General features: G+C 30.9%; 1 protein-coding gene across 1 annotated transcript; it reads left to right on the top strand.

Annotated features, from left to right (window-relative positions):
* The first annotated feature begins 472 nt into the window (after positions 1–472).
* Positions 473–12,492, top strand: LOC129220598 (uncharacterized). The gene is made up of 3 exons (XM_054855028.1): positions 473–519; positions 4,806–6,478; positions 12,415–12,492. The coding sequence occupies exons 2-3, from the start codon at positions 4,814–4,816 to the stop codon at positions 12,490–12,492; spliced, it is 1,743 nt and encodes a 580-aa protein (XP_054711003.1). The 5' UTR covers positions 473–519; positions 4,806–4,813.
* The last annotated feature ends 5,085 nt before the right edge of the window (positions 12,493–17,577 follow it).

Below are 17,577 nucleotides of genomic sequence, written 5' to 3'. Positions count from 1 at the left end.
GTTGATCATCCATTCATTATAGAATCAAGAAAATGTCAACAGTTTGCGTTTTGCTCTTCGTGCTGTTGCGATTTTTCCCATAAAGGGATAAGAGATGTTAATTCTCATATTCGCACGAACAAACACCTGGACAGTAAGCAAAGTGTTGAAGATAATCAAACTTTAAGTTTTTCCCGACCTTAGTAGCTCTTCCAATGATGGTATCCAAGCTGAGTGTTTGTTCACATCGTTCTCAATTGAACACAACATACAAGGGGTCACTGCTGTGATCAGAAATTTGACTCTGACTTTTTGAGAAGAACAACAATCAATGGAATGTTGTGGGGATGTCTCAGTAAATTAACTCCGGTAAATATTACGGAATTTGTTTCCTTAGTATTCAATGCAATTTTGCTGTAATATGTGTTGATCACAATTTTTTAGTACTTGTTGGAATAGTTGCAGGATTTTTCATTTTTCAAGGTTGGCAGGTCTGAATATGATTTGTCTGCTGTTCTCATTTTGAAGTTCAAGAATAGGGTATGTAACATTTTCTCTGTCATTCTCCTGGTCAATATTTCTGTTTTAAATAAACAAAAAAGTTTAACTCTACTCATAGGGTGTGGTTGAATTACGAGGTTAGAAGAGAAAAATAACATTATTTACCTCACACAAATATAATCCTTGGCCTACGTTACAGGCTCATAGAATAGAAGGATTTATTTCCAATACATTAGTTGAAAATAAGATTGATTGAAAAAAAGTAAGTTAAATTTGACAAAGGATAAATAAAAAATGTGTCAGTGGAATAATTCTATTTATTTATTCATTTGTTTTTTTTTTTTTTTTTTTTTTTTTTTTTTTTGTTTTTTTTTTTTTTTTGTTCAGGCAAATCCTTCCAAAAGAGATTTACTGGTTAGACATTTGTTTATTTAAATGTTGCTCGAAAAGGTTAGTGAAGTTGCCATAAATTTCGTAGTTGTTTTAAATTAAAAGTAAAATATGTTATTCATATTGCTGATTCCCTATTTGTTTTATGTTTTTATTTCCCAAACCATAAAATAATTCCCAGGTAATGAGAAGGTAACTTTTCTTTTTGTAAATCTTTACTAATAATAAAGCTGAAAGTCTCTTCTGTCTGGATATCTGAATCTCTCTCTGTCTGGATGTCCGAATCTCTGTGATGCGCATAGCGCATAGACAGTTCGGTTGATTTTCATGTAATTTGGCACAAAATTAGTCTGTAGCATGGCGGCATGCCCCTCGAAGCAATTTTTTGAAAATTCTATTTGTTTCTTTTCTATTCCAATTTTAAGAAAATTTTCATAATGTGGAACCGTAACATGGGCGAGAATTTCATAATCTATTATTTGTAAATATACAGGCGAACCCAATGTTTAATTTTCTACTACAGGCAAAGCCGTGCAGTTACCACTAGTTTTATCATACTGTGTTTGGCTAACTTAAAGAAAGTTTTAATGCAGCAATCATTTTTTTTTCCGTTGAAATGAATGTCCGTTATTCGGAGTGGTTCATGGATGTACGTAGTAGCTCAACATGACCCTTTGAAGGTGGACGTGCTTCGGTAATGTGAACTGGGTAAGGTTTTATACAGCTTGTCCCTGAACTTTAGGATTGCTTTACATACAATCTGTATAGGGTGTAGTTATGCTTCTCCTTTTTTGACTGCTGTGTGATGAAAGAGAAGAACAGCCAAAAAAAAAAAAAAAAGAAAAGAAAAGAAAAAGACACTGTTTAATAACCAATTGATTATTTTTTTTTTAATTGAACACATAACTAAGACTTCAGTAATAATATAATAATATATGGATTTAGGTATACTATATATAGTTAATTAATATTAAATCATGTTGTTTAATCATTCAAAAAAATTAAGAATTAAAAAAAACAATGAAACCGTCAACAAATTACACAGCAAAAGTGAAAAGATTGCACATAGACATTTTTAGTCATCAAATTAAACAAAAAAGGTAACAGATAAATCATAATAGAAATATTTTTATACTTATTTAAAATTTATGAATAGAAATGTTTATATTTTTTATAAAAGCCATAACAGTGACATAACTTTTTTGCTGAAAAAAGAAATAGCCATGAAAAGAACAATGTTCTTAAAATGCAGCTCCAATAAACTCGATATTTATACTAAGTTAATAATAATTTAATGCATATACTACTTGATCTGATGTTTATTATCACACATATTATTGAACAATTTGATTGTTTAATCTTGTTTTAAGCATCATAAACAAGTTCAAATCAACTTTTTCAATTCAACAATTTTCTGAAATTTAAAAAATTGCATAATAGAAAATCCTTGAAACTTTTCTACGTCTTATTATTCAAAATATGATGGAAACAAAAATAACTTTATTCATTGATTTTATAAAAATACATAAAAATAGTTTCTTATTTAATAGAAAAAAATCGATCTCTATAAATGATGCAAAAAAGATGGCGCATTATGAACTATAGGTGAAACAAGTATGAGAAATACAATGCAAAATGACATTTCTTGGGAAAAATAATCACTAAATATTTAAGAAATGCTTGAAATGACAAGGGAAGGGGGTGGGGGTTCAACTTCTGATTTTGGAGTAACTCGCATCATTAAACTTCGGCCTTATGTTTTCAATACAGAACTGCTACCACCAACGCCTCGGAAGAGTTTCTGAATCTACTTCAGCACTTCCGAAGAAAAAATTCAAAAATATCCTTGATTTCCAAATTATGACACCATCCGAAACCTCTTTAATCAATTTCTTACATTAATGCTCTAAATTCTTCCTAAACAATAGATAAAGCTTGAGTACTCTAATTCCCTACGTTTTTTCCGCCAATTATCTGTTTAAAAAAAGGTAAAATTAATGAGGTGCGATTATACACTGCCACATATTTGTGCATCTTTTTTCCTCAACGTCAAAGTATTGAATCTTACTTATTAACCACAGGATGAACTTCCTAACATTGCTTCTGTGTCTGTTAAGTTGTTTATTTTACCTACCTTGAAATTTCCTTCCATGCTTTCAATGCTACATAAAATAAACAAATATACAGGCAAAGAAAAAGCCTTCATTAATGCCTTAGCTCCTTTGCCTTTATTCCATTGTCTCGAAGTAATTAGCATACTGTAATCACGATTTCATGAAGAAATCTTTGGTTTTTGAATTAATACAGATAAAAACTTAAAAGTTATTACTTCTTTGCATTTTTAATTTAATTGCTAAAATAGAACTTTCAATCAAAAAAAACTTTGTTTTTTGCCATTATACTATTTGTTGTTGCCACAGATTATAAAGGTTTACTTTTCTTCAGACTTAAATGATTCTTTTATTTTATAACCAAGTTGTATTCTTCTTTTATACATTTTGAAATTAACTCTAATTGCTTTTTTTTCCTTGCATTTCAAAGTTGTTTGTTACAAAAGCAATCTAAGCTTTTTTTTTTTTGCTTACATACTGAAATCATTTGAAATAGAGTTTAACTTATGTACTTAAGTAGATATTCATTCATTAAAACCTATGTTCTTGACTAGAGAAAAGCTCCCTATAAATGAATGTCAAATGCTTTCATCTGTTTTGCATAAATATGTAAATTAATTATATAAGAATAACTACGTTACTTCTCTTTCACTATTTCTTGCAACAATTATCATACTCAGTAAATTACCGCCCAATAGCCATGGCTAAAGCAGAAATACGTGATATACACCACCAGCTCAGTCATTTCCAGCCGAGGACTGCAGTTTCATGCTTATTAGCACTCATCAGCCCGGCATAGAAAAGTGACTGAGCTGGAGATGGAAAACCTCTTTAAGGAAGCCAAGAGTGCGAAACAAACTGGTAGCTAATATAGAATTAGCAGACCAGACTAGTGACCGAAGCAATGGTTCGGTTAAACTCAAAGATTGAACACGAGGCAAGGTATATTCACGTATTTCTGCTTTAGCCCTGGCTAATGGGCGGTAATTTACTGAATATACCTTGCCTCGCGTTCAATCTTCGAGTTGAACCGAACTATTGCTCCGGTCACTCGTCTGGTCTGCTAATTCTATATTAGCTACCAGTTTGTTTCGCACTCTTGGCTTCCTGAAGAGGTTTTCCATCTCCAGCTCAGTCACCTTCCTATGCCGGGCTGATGAGTGCTAATAAGCACGAAACTGCAGTCCTCGACTGGAAATGACTGAGCTGGCGGTGTATTTCACGAATTATTATACTGTTTGAAAATTTAGTTCAAAATAATTTCTTAAAATTAAGTAATGAAGAATCATTTATGATTTACCGTAGTGATAATAAATATAATACCAGCAAAATGTATTAACATATATTTCTTGTATTCCCCCTATAATCGAATACTCCACTTAATCAAATAAATCAGGTCTGAACCATTGATATTCATTTAAGCGGAGCTGACTGTATTTTAATTAGTTTGCTGTTTGGTAGCCAAATATTTATTTAGCCAGACCAAATATTTGGTTTGTCTGCCAGATAGGCAGCACACCGAATATTTGGTGCATTGCTAGTACAGTTTAGTGTTATAGTAGTGAACTTTTTAAATGAAAATAACTCCAAAATTGGCTTAAGATTTCTTTAAAAAATTAATCTAAGATATTTCTTTATTAATTTTTCGTTTGGCAAAAATTGCAGCAAATTCGGGCTAATAGAAAATTTTCCTATTTTATTTCTTTACTCAAGAAAAAAAGTAGTATTTTGATGAGTTAATATTTATACTATGCAGTATTTTCTTATAAGAAGTTGCTGCGTCTATTTTCAAATGTTACCTTTAAATTATATGATATTTTTCAGGTCTAACTATGCGTCGTCTACGAAGTCAGTCTGCATTACAAGAGAATCCTAATGTTTTAAAAGCTGTAAACGTAAATAAAGTTAGAGAAAAAGAAAATGTATGTATTACATCTAAGAAGAAATCTGATACAAGTACAATTGTTGATCAGATGCACATAAATTTAAATGTGAAAGCATCACATCATAAAACCCAAAAATCTAATAAAGAAAACTTAGCTTTTCAAAATTACAAAAGTGTGGTAAAAGAAAATAAGGAACTAAACACTTTTAAAACACAGAGTTCAAAAATTTCATGCAAAAAGCGAGTATCAGAAAGTAAAGCAAATTGTGCACCAATTAAAGATGACATTGATCGCCAAGCCTCCTCACATTGTAGAAAAGATTCTGAAATAATTTCTGATAAACTACCCGTGAAGTCAAAGCGAAAGAAATCCAGCCCAAGCCATTTGGAAAATGCAACAGTGAAGAAAGATGCACAAAATAGCAGAATTGAGAAAAAATTACATACGTTGCGGCCAAGGAATAATAATTTGCAAGTAGAAGACAAAAAGTCTGTGTCTGTTGTAAAGCAGCCCTCAATAAAAAAAACTGTTGATAAGAATTGTGGCAAAACGAAAATTGCCAAACAGAACTCCAACAAGATTGACAAGCTTAGAAAAACTCAGAGTGATTCAAAACTAAAATTGGGGAATAATCATACAATAGAAGAAATAATTAGAAATAAGAAATCTGTATCAAAACTGTGTGACAGTTTTAATTACAAAATCGATTCATATTTTGTAAAAAAGACTGTATTACCACCTACTGATCTTCTCAAGAAGCATTGTCCAATATGGAAAAAAGAACCAAAATTAATGTCTAAAAGAAAGTCTGAATATGATATATATGACATATTACAGGATGAAGACATGGCTTCCGAAACGCCAGTGAAGGTTAAAAGAAGACGTATGCCTGCAAAGGACAGAATTAAGATTAAAAAAGTTTATAAACCAAAAGAAAAAAATGTAAATGCTGTAAAAGATACAAAAAAGAGAGTAAATGATATTTCAGATATAGATTCAGCTGAAATTCCAATAGATCTGCAGGAATGTGAGTTAGAAGTCATAGATGATAATTCCAAAACTGTGTTGACTAGCCCTTGGAAACAAGTACTTAGCAATCCCAGTACAGAACCTGAGACTGTAGTCTCAAATCTGCTTAAAGAACTGGATGAATCTTTTCCCAAAACGTCTACTCCTCAAAAAAGATTGTTTGAGAAAAAATTAGATCTGCTTGGTAAAAATTTTGGGGAAGATACAAGTACTATAGCAGAAATATCTTGCATACCAAATACAAACTCTTGTAACTTTGTGGAAACTATTTTTCAAACTCCTAAAGTTTCTCCAAAAAGAAATATACAACAAAACAATGCAATCTATATTGAAAAACCAGAAACTAAATGTAAATATAATTTTGTAGTTAATCTTTTTGAATCTCCCCCTAAAGATTTAAAAAAGCAGCGAAAAATGGTATTGGACTTGAGTGAAACAAAATGTAAGAAGTTATTAGTTGATGAGCCTAACAGTTGTTTTTTAAAACCAAGAAAATCATATATTTCACCTGATCTTGTAACAAAACATATTGCCAAAACTAAAAGGACTAATATTCCTGAGAAACAAAAACCAGCATCAAAGGTAAGTTTTTTTTTTTTTAATAGGTTAAAATTAGCGTAAATATACAAACCAGCCTATAAATTATTCTTATCAAAGTATGTAACATTTTCATTTACGTAAAATTACAGTTGAAATTCATTTGCTGTAAGTAACTTTATAATTTAACTTAAATAAACTGAATTCATACTCAAAAGTGTAATAAAGATCAATCACATGTAAGATAAAGCAAAGTATTTGATTTAAGAAACACTACATTAGAGGTTGTAATTGTTTTTATGTAACTGCTGAAAAATATTTTCTTACATTTTGCAACTTTTTCTGATATTACTGATTTTTCAAAATGTATATATTTTATTTCTCCTTTTCAACTAGAATACAGTATTACCAAGATGTCTCTCTTTTCCCAAAGGAAATTCTCTCTAAATCTCTACCAAGTCAACACCAATTTTATTATTCGGCTGACGTTCTTCCATATTGTTTCTGTACAAACCTAATTTTTTGCCATTTACTTTGTGAAATATTTTGCAGCATTAATCTGCAAATAGTGTCCCCCCCCCCCTTACAGCTTATTTTCTCTGCATATTGCAGTCAGAGTCCCACATTTAGATAATGCCATCGTTGCTATCTGGCAAGGGCAGATCTAGAAATGCGTCAAGGAGGGGGCGGTTGGTTTTTAGCCAACCTCTTACTATGTATATGTTTCATACATGCTTGAAGGGGAGGGGGGCTGCCACAGCATTTTCATCTAGAGCAACTAAATTATAGAAATTTAGCTAAAGACGTCCCTGAACCTATTTTCCTTTTTCGTTGATACCAGAAGTATCTAAAATTGCATTTTAGAACTTCAATTTCATAATAATTCCGTTGCCCCCCCCCCCCCCCTTTGTAAAATTTGTGTATAACACAACGCAAGTTTCAAATTTGTAATTACATTAGCTTAGAAATTAGAATCAGAACACAAGGGTGGAAGCATTTCCGAAACAGCTGATTTTGTGAACTGTACCGTGCATGGCATAATGGGACTGTCCAAAATCAGCGACCTGGCAAATGTGGTGCACCACAGGCCATAGATGACATAGGCGAACGACGGTTGCGGATCTGCGTTCGGGCAGATAGACGGGCTACCGTTGAGCAACTGACCACCAAAATGAACCAAGGGGCTACCAAAAGTGTCTCCCAAACTACTATTCAGCGAACATTGCTGCGTCTGGGCCTCCGAAGCAGACACCTGTTTCGTGCACCTATGCTGACTGCTGTTTAGCGACGACGAAGGCTAGAATTTACACGCCAGTACAGCAGCTGGACGTCCACTGAGTGGCGACAGGTAGCGTTTTCAGGTGAATCGCGTTTTATGCTGCATCGGACAGATAGACGTTGGCGGTTTGAAATAACTATTAATTTTAATTTATTCTCTTTTTCCAAATGATGATCAAACAAAAGTGCTAATTTCATTCAAGTTCAGTCTGCAAAAAATATTTATCAATATTTCATTAAGAATAAATTAAAATAAAATGGTATTCTAAGCTAATATGATAAAAATAACTTCCACATTTAAAACTAATTGAAATATTTGCAGGATAGAATAGGATTATAATTTCAATTTTGAGAAGAAAAAACTTTTTAAGCTAAGTTTTACTTCAGTTTGGAAACAAAACTGAAAAATTCCTCAAAATATCTAACAAAAATAATAAATAAATTACGCAAAAGGATTGAAATCTGAAATGCAGCAAGCAATTTTCTGCGAAACATGTTGCAATGTTTGCATACATCTTTTTATTACTTAATTCTTTTTAAATTAATTTCAAATAATAAATCAAATGCTTATTTGTTTCAAATATGGTACTTTCCTCAAAGTAAGTTTATTGCAATGCAAAAGCCATTTCATACAAGGATGTGATAGTTTTTGAACTTAATAATTGTATTATTTTCGGATGAAACAGGATTGAAGACTAAAATACAACAATCAGTTCTCTGCGAAGCTCAAGTTAAATCAGGGGTGCCCCCTCCCCCTTAGAAAAAGGGCCCACCGCTACTAAATTTTGCAAAGACTCCCACCCCCACAAAAAAAGCAAGAGCCCCCCACCTCTAAATATGAAAAAAAAAAACCCTCTCAAAACAACCCTCCCTAAAAATTAAATCTTACATGGAAAATAAATTTGCAAAAAGAAAAAAAAGATAATAAAAAAAAATTAAAATACATTATTGCAGTATAAAAAGCTATCCTATACTTCCATATGAGAGCTTCGAAAGTAAAAAAATACATGAAATATTTGAAGGATGCAAAAAGATTGAAATCTAATACACAGCGATCAATTTTTGGCGAAGCACGTGGCTTCGTGTTCACAAACTTTTATTTTTCCATTACTTTATTTATTTTAAACAGCTTTTCAATAAATGTTCTATTTTAGCTCAAAACAAATTAAAAATTTAATGCTTACGCCTTTCCGATTCGATGTTTTCCTGAAATTAAGTTCACAAAGAGAAAATAATTATAATAATCATAAAATAATATTTAAATAAAAAAAGCTGTCCTACATTTGCATATAATAGCATCCAAACTGAAAAATAATTGAAATATTTGAAGGATGCAAAGAGATTGAAATTTCATACACAGCGACCAATTCTCACGTGGTTCCATGTTTGCATGTTTTTATTCTTCCGAAATTTAAGTTCACAAAAATAAAATTAATTATAACAAAAACAAAAGCTATCCTTCATTAACATATAATAGCTTCCAAACTGAAAACTAATTTAAATATTTGAAAGATGCAAAAAGATTGAAAGCTTATACACAGCGATCAACTTTCCGCGAAGCACGTGGCTCCATGATCGCATACTTTTATTCTTCCATTACTTTAATTTAATATAAACAGCTTTTCAATAAATGTAAAATCAAATGCTTATGCCTTTTCGATCCGATGTTTCCCTGAAAAAAAGTTCACAAAAAGAAAAAATAATACTCATAAAATAAATTATGAAAATGAAAAAAGCTGTCCTACATTTGCATATAAGAGCTTCCAAACTGAAAAATAACTGAAATATTTGAAGGATGCAAAAAGATTGATATCTTATACACAGCAATTAATTTTCCGTGAAGCACGTGGCTCCATGTTTGCACTTTTTTTATCGGTTTAATCTTCCATTTTTTAACAGGTTTTCAACAAGTATTCTATTTTAATTCAGAAGTAATTGAAAAGCAAATGTTTATCCCTTTCAAATTCGATACTCCTCCCTGAAATTAGGTTCACAAAAGCAAAGCAAAACAAAAAAGAAAAATAAATAAAACTACATTTGCACAATAAAAAAAGTCTATTCTGTATTGATAGCTTCTGAACTTTACGGCTTATCCTAGAATTGGCGACGCAGAGGGCTTAAGGATTATCCCCCCCCCCCCTCAAGCTTCACACAATGGCTCTTTGAAAAAAAAACTGCACATAGGGGAGTGGTTTTCAGCCATTTTTCTGATCATTAGAAGCGATCTGATTGGTCAAGCTGCGTACGTTTGCTAAATGAAATTCCGCGAACTGAAATTGTTTCAACAGGCGTCGAAAGTAAGATTTTTATAGCACTTGCGGGAAAAAAAAGAGATTTTAGAGGCTAAATCATGAAAATAGAGACTTAAGAGACACTCAAAAAAAAAAAAGAGAGAGAAATAGCTAGATAAGAGACTAGTTCCGAGGCCTGCGGGTCAGCAAATTTTAGGTTTTTTCTCCCCTATAAGTTATAATAATAATAATACAAAAAAATAAATAACAGTAACTCAGGATGTATTTACTATTAAAGTGCTGATCGAAAACATCGGATATATACATACAGTGGCTCCTAAAAGTGTTCGTACACTTTGAAATTTTTTAGTAAAACCAAAATAACTCAAAACTGAATTTGAATATGAAGTCCAATATTTTTTCACATCATTCCTATGTCATTCTAAATACAACCCTTTGGTTTTTTCAAAATATTTACGGATCTTCTTTTTGAAATGGGCCAAAAACGAAGAGACAGAGAAATAACACACCACAAAAGTCATCGTACACTCGAATATTTTCGAATAAATTCATGATAAAATTATCATATGCCGTTTTATTAATATTTTTGCATTATTTTGACCCTTATAAGTCATTTGGCTTTAATTTTTTGTTTATTTATTCCTTAATATTGTGCTTATTACTATAAAATTGCTGGTATTCGTAAAAAAAAACGCAAACACCATTCGAAAATTGAATTTTTTCCCCACAGTAGGGGTAAATTGGTTTGAAATGTCTCTAAGATAGTTAATTTATTTATTTGTATAGTAATGTGCTTAATAAAATGCTTTAAAGAAAGGAATCGGACCGAAAACAAGGTACGAAAAGGTCAACCGGCAAAGTTGACAAAATGTGATCGGAGATTTAAAGTTAAAAAAATTATGAAAAATACACATTTGAGTGCTGTAAAAGTATCTACAGAGTTAAAAGAAAAATTTTACATTTAATTTTCACCAAGTTCTCTGATTAACTGGATTAAATGGGACCTCTTCCCGCAGAAATTTTCTTGGTCGTGCGAAAAACAGAAAACTTACGCTTTTCATTGCAAAACCAATGATAAATAAGCTTAAAACGTTTTAGAATTACGTCTTACTTACAGACAAAAATGAATTCAACGTTTTTGGTTAAATTGTTGTATAATTGTAAGTAGAAGAAAAAAATAGGAACTTAATCTTAAGAACTTAGTTGGATCAGTTAAACAGGACGGTGGAGATGTTCTAGTGTGAGGGTGCATATCAGCATCAGAACTTGGTAGTTTGGAATTTTTTGATGAAATAATGAATCATGCTATTCCTTTAAATATTTTAAAAACCAATTTTGAACTCTTAGCCAAAAATTTGGTTATTGGAAACAACTTTGTTTTTTTATCAAGATAACAATAAGAAGCACACGGTTTTCAACATTTGCGTTTAGTCCCTCGAAAATTGTCCTAAACTTTAGAAAATACCCCCTCAATCTCCAGATTTGAACTTAATGTAACGTATTTAGAGATATTTGGACGCTAGATTACGAAAATACGGCTTAAAAACGAAAATAGAGAAGTTTTAATATTTTTTAAAAACTTTTCATGTAGTTTTGTTAAATATTGATCACAGATCTTATAATTAAATACCTATTCCAAAATATTAATTCTAACTAATGGAATGGGGCCTATTTCGTTGAAAGTCGTAGGTGTACGAAGACTTTTGGGAGCCACTGTATATATCAAAATATTCGGATGTATATCAAAGTATCGGATATTTTTGAAAATATGATGATCTTTTCGAACCCTGATTAGGGGCCTCCACACTTCCAAGTCCGGCCGTGTGCATATTACAAACAAAGCTAGTATCTGTTTCACTAAATATGATACTCTTTTTTTTGTTATGCCAATTGTCAATTTTTGCCTTGTCAATTTTTTAAATTTTTGTCAGTATTTTATAAATTTTGGTCAGTAAAGTCAGTATTTTTGACCCTCCAAACAGTTTTATCCCCCAATGTAAATACGAATGCAAATAAAGTATTTGTGGAAAAGCATAAATAATTTAATTTTTACAGCCTGTTAAGTTTTTTTGGATTTCATAGCTTCTTGCTTTTTTCTCACTGGTAGTCTCGCCCTATAATGAAAAATTATCCCTGCTTCTTTGTGTTTTCTGTCATTCTATGTTTAAAAAGGACAAGGAAAACTAGGGAATTGTTTTCTGGAAATTTATGTAGCAATCTTGAATGTGCATTAAAAGTTGCTGAATGCAGAAAATGTCTACTTATGCTTTAAATTATTAAAATGTCTACTTATGCGTTATATTACTAACTCCACTGAGTTTAGATTTCATTTAAGACTTGTCACTTGTAATATGCTTTTTAATTTTGAACTTTTTTTTTTTTTTTTTTTTTGGTCTCTCGAAATGTAAGTCAAATATTGGTTTTAATAATGTTTTATTGTTTTTCTTCCAGAGCAGACAAGAATTATTGATTGAAAAAATGAATAAGGAATTTGATGATATAAGCAGCCTGGAATTATGTATTGAATAGTTGCAGTTACAGTAAGTTTGTTTCTTTTTTATTTTTAGTTCATTGATTTTGCTTTCCTTATTAGCAATGGTTATACATTTCTATTAAAATAGTCCAAAGGTGGCAGTTGTTCTAACATCTGATTTTCCTAAAAAATATTTATCTTGATTTTTTTTTTTTTGCTTTTGTCCTCATATTCCTTGTTAAAAAAAAAATATCTGTATTGTGTTCAATTCCTTTTTCAAGCAGTTCAGATGCTAATGCTGCTCACCATAATGCTTTTTTTTTTCTTTTTTTGTCCTTCAACTCGCATCATACTGGCTATTTTCTTAAATATTATAGTATGGTTTGTGAAACATAACATTTTGTCTAATAACTGGTTGCATGTGACTAGCAAATTTCCCCCTTCTCCTCTTATATTTTATATCCAGATTCATACCATAAACATTCAAAAGCAAAACTTAACACTTTTGTGAGTAGAAAAAGTTCATGTTTGGACGCAACTTTTTTATCTCTAATTTACTTTTTAAACCATCGAGTAATATTACTTGCTGAGACAACTGCACAACATGTTATTGATTTCATAAATAGAATGTGTTAAGTGACACTAATATTATATTTTTAAGTATTCATTTTATTTTTCAGATTATTTTTTGGTGGGTACATGATTGTAAAGTACTTTGAAGAAAATTCCCCATTCACCCTTTTAAAATGTACTAATTTGTAATGTGATTTATGCATGTGTAAGAAATTAAGTAATTCATTTAATTTTTTTAAGTTCTTTTTTGATGTGCACTTACATACTCTCACACATGTGGTATATTGAAAGAGTCAACCTTAAAAATTAACTGGAGTGAATAGTACTTTTAAAAAAGCAGCTATTGTGTTGGAAAATTGTTTTTAGATACAGTATTTTTTTTTTTTTTTAATTTTTATATAAGTTTATTTTGTTACTTTGATTAATGCACTTGTGTTATGCAAGCTGGTCACAACTTTTGAATTTGCATTTAGTTGGTTTGAAATGTTTCAAATTGTATGCTTACTATGAAAGTTTAAAAAAAATTATGATTAATTGGGACGGTCAAGTAACAAAAGGGGGTTACATTACATTTAAAAAATGATCGCAATTGACTTCCTAAAACTGGGATTCCCAAAACTATTTGATCTCCTTGTGTTTGTGCAGAACTTTTGCATATCAAACTATACCTTTTATTTCTTGTTTTTCCGCTTTATTTTATAGTCATTGTTAGAGTGTTCTAAAATTTTAATGACTATGGAGGTTACATTTTGTCAAACTAGCAGTTATTTTCTGGTGAAACTGATTAAGAATAGTTACTAAATTTTTTTTGGATATGCATGAGGGAAAATCCTAGCTTTTGTCAAGCCCAAATTTTCAGTTTTCTGTTTTGTATGCTACCATCATTAATTTTTGCCAAATAAAGAAAAGTCTAGAACTGCACCCGTAAAATGTTCATGCCTCGAGGCAGTGTATGTGTATTTATGTACAGTAGTCTCACACACTTAAGTGTTTCTCTCAGTTGACTAGAGTCTAGAGTTCTGACTAAAACAAATAAAAATAATATGTACTTTAAAATGTTTTTCCCAGAACTTCTTTTTCTCAATACTTACAATTTTCAAAAATGATCCGGTGCAAAAGACAGAATTCTGCTCTCCTAATTCAACGTCTGAACATTTGAATGACTTGAAAAAGTTTTATAAAACTATCTTAACTTATAAAATACTTCTCAAAAATTTGTGAACTGTTTAAGTTGTGTGCATTTTAGTTGATTTCTGTTAATGTCACTTTGAACCAGCAATCACTAACATAAATTTTCTAATGCTTCGACAATTTTTTCATATATTCTTTCACTTTAAACTTAAGATTTAAATTGTGCTGAAATGAAGCTGAGCTTCATTTACAGTCCTCTCTCACTAGTGCATCTTTTTTTGTCAGCCCTCTACGCCTACATATAAATGAGAAATTACTAACTGTGTGAATATGTAGTCAAAATACAACACAATACTTAGTAGCTCAAAGTTGTATTTTGAAACTTTTTTTCTTATTTTATTTTGTTGCTTTTTAGTCATTCATCCTGCTGATACTCTCTTAAGGCCACTTTCATTTTAAGCAATATAACTTTACTTAAAATTTGAAAAATTTTTGTATGGTAACAACACTAAAACTGTGTCGAAGAACAGCAGCAGAAAACTTTCTGGAAAGAAAGGGTGGCAGGATGAGCCACTCTCTGCATACAAAGATAATTTACTCCACAGGGTGGCACAAAAGTAATGTCATAATTTGAATTGACTGTCATCTTTCCTGATAATGCCAAATGTCACTGCTTTGATATTTATGATGTAAATATGTAGCGAATTAGTTGTCAACAAGCCATAGAGCTATACACACCTCAAGAACATGGATTTATTGTTACTGCTTATTTGACAAATTTTAAATCTTGTTAAAACCAGTGGCGGCATTACATTTGTGGGGTCGAGTTTCTTAAATATGTATTTCCACACTGCGGTACCAAAACACATTAAGTAACAGGAAGTGGTCATAAAATCGATTTAATATGAATAAAAATTAATGTTTAGAAACAATTAAAATTTTGATTCATTTTTTAATAAGTTATCATACAAAACATCTTGATGCTAAAGTTTTATACCCTTTGGAAAAGTTTTAATGCATGATTTTTGGAATTCAGAAGAACAGGGAATCTTGTTACTAAGCTATCAGTGCCCAGTATGGTGCTGTTTTGCCACTACAGCTGAGAAGTTTTTTTTTTTTTTTTTTTAACCATTTGTGCTTTGAAAATAATTCTCTAACCTCCTGAGACATAAAAAAAATCTTTCTCAACTAGCTGAGCTGATTAGGATAGTTAAAACATAATTGAAGTACCAAAGTTATGTATGAAAGCACTTTTTAGATCTTACTCTATAAAATCACCCAGGCAACTTCAAAATTGTTCATCACTGAATAATCTAGTCTCTTTGGCGCTCTCAGCTTCAATGAGATGGCATCTGCTTCCAGCTCTGTTATTCACTATTCCAGACTAATGAGTTCATAACAAGGACGAAACTGCAGTCTCTGGATGTGATAACCGGTCTGTTGGTATATTGCTTGTAATTTTTCTTGCCTCATGCTAAAAATTTTACTCATAATTGAAACATTTTATTTTTCATTTTCAAAATCCAATCCAGATAATATAGAGCCAACCATACAGAAAAATAATTATCATCAAATCTTGTGTTAATTTCATTCAAAACTAAATCTATTTCTTCATACAAAATATTAAAAAATCAATGTTTGACTACACATCATCATGTGGATTTTTGTCACTTTTTTTTTCTTTTTTTTTGCGCCTTTTTAAAATTGGCTTGAAGGAAAAAAATTTCGACAAGTTTTACGATTGATTGAAATATGCATCTATGTAAAATCTATTTTCAGTTTCAATTGTTGATTGAACTATAGTAGTATAATGCACAGATCAATTGTAGATTGAACTGTGGCTTGGATAGTCCCAAAATTAAGGGTAGGGAATTGAAGATGTTTTGATAGAGTAAAGCATTTTTCAAAAACTTTCCTCAATACAAACAAATTGAATAAAAATTCAAACGAGGTCATACATGCTAAAGGGCATGAGCTTTTTTTCATCATTGAAAGAATCGTTTGGCAATAATTCTTCCAGTCATCAAATCACTGCTTTAAAGATATAGAGAAATAATTTTATGGTTTTAACTCTTGAAGATCATCTTGTGTCACTCCGAGGTTGCATAATTATAGAGCCCAATAAAAGGTATTTGTTGATATGTTTTTAAATATTCAATAATCACATGCATTTTTAAGAAGTTTCTATGAAAGCAAATAATGCATTGAGCAGCTGAAACATGTTTCTAGCAGAAAAAAGCGATGAACACTCATTAAATAAATATACACTTAAAAAATGAATGTAAAATATCAACGAATTTTCTTGTGAAAACCATGCTGCCACACCACTTTGCACGGGCCTCTCATATTAAACATACCATCGTTACACTGGGCACACAAGTATGAAATATTTAACCTATATGAGGAAATGTCTTCTTTAGTTAAAATTAATCATGGTTCTCTCAGTTTTTTATGTTTTGAAAACGCCGGAAAATACTTCCTGAATTTCTAAGTCATCATCCAAATAATGAAAAGCACTTTTTCTAGTCGAGGAATGTGTCGAGTTTTATCAAATAGTTACTGAGAACCAGCGAGATTTTTTTCAAATGAACATTGATTTCCGACTTACATAAATTGAATTCAATCATTTACTATCATTCTGCTCAAAAAATTTGGAGGTGCGACTGCAACCTCTTGACCCCCCCTATTTGCCGCCCCTACCACGAACCTTGAAAGTCTTAAAAGCTATCAGTGAAGAAGAAATCTCCAATTTGGAGCCAGATGTTTTGCAAGCAACAATTGAAAATTCTATAAAACGAGCGCAATTATGCATCAACTCGGGAGGTAGTCATTTGAGCAATGTATTTTTTTCCAAGCAATGTCAACAATTTTATTTTCCAATAAACTTTTGATTAAAACAAGTTCTTTTTCTTTTATTTATAAAAAAAAAATGGCAGCCAATTCAAATTATGACATTAGTTTGTGCCACCTTGTATAAACAATCATGGATACAGAAATAAAATATTGCATTACATTATTTTTAAGTTCATATTAAGTCCATTCCAAAGAATATTTAGTCAAGTTTATTGATAATGACATTTATTATCCTTTTATATAAAAATATTTATATAATGTTCTTTTAAGTGTTTCATTTCGTAGTAAAATCTTATCATATTTGTTTTGATGTTAGCATGGAGTAGTTTAAGATGTAGTATTCAAAGAATCTACGCCTTTTAGAAAACATGAAAAGGTTTGATTTCATTGTACTTGTGTTACAGCAACATCTAAAAGCATTTTGCTAATGAAGTTTTTGAATAGATAAAAATTATGTAAATATCATCTTATTGTGTATCATTTTGTAGTTCCTAGGTGATTCAGTGAAATTCAAGAGAAAAGCATTTGTTTAAACATTACATTAAATGTGCAATTTATAATTTTAGTTTCTAGTTGTGTTATTT

The sequence above is a fragment of the Uloborus diversus genome, chromosome 4 (genome assembly GCF_026930045.1).
Source record: "Uloborus diversus isolate 005 chromosome 4, Udiv.v.3.1, whole genome shotgun sequence".
NCBI lineage: Eukaryota > Metazoa > Arthropoda > Arachnida > Araneae > Uloboridae > Uloborus > Uloborus diversus.
The sequence above is the reverse complement of the archived record's forward strand: the minus strand, read 5'-3'. Positions and strand labels throughout refer to the sequence as shown.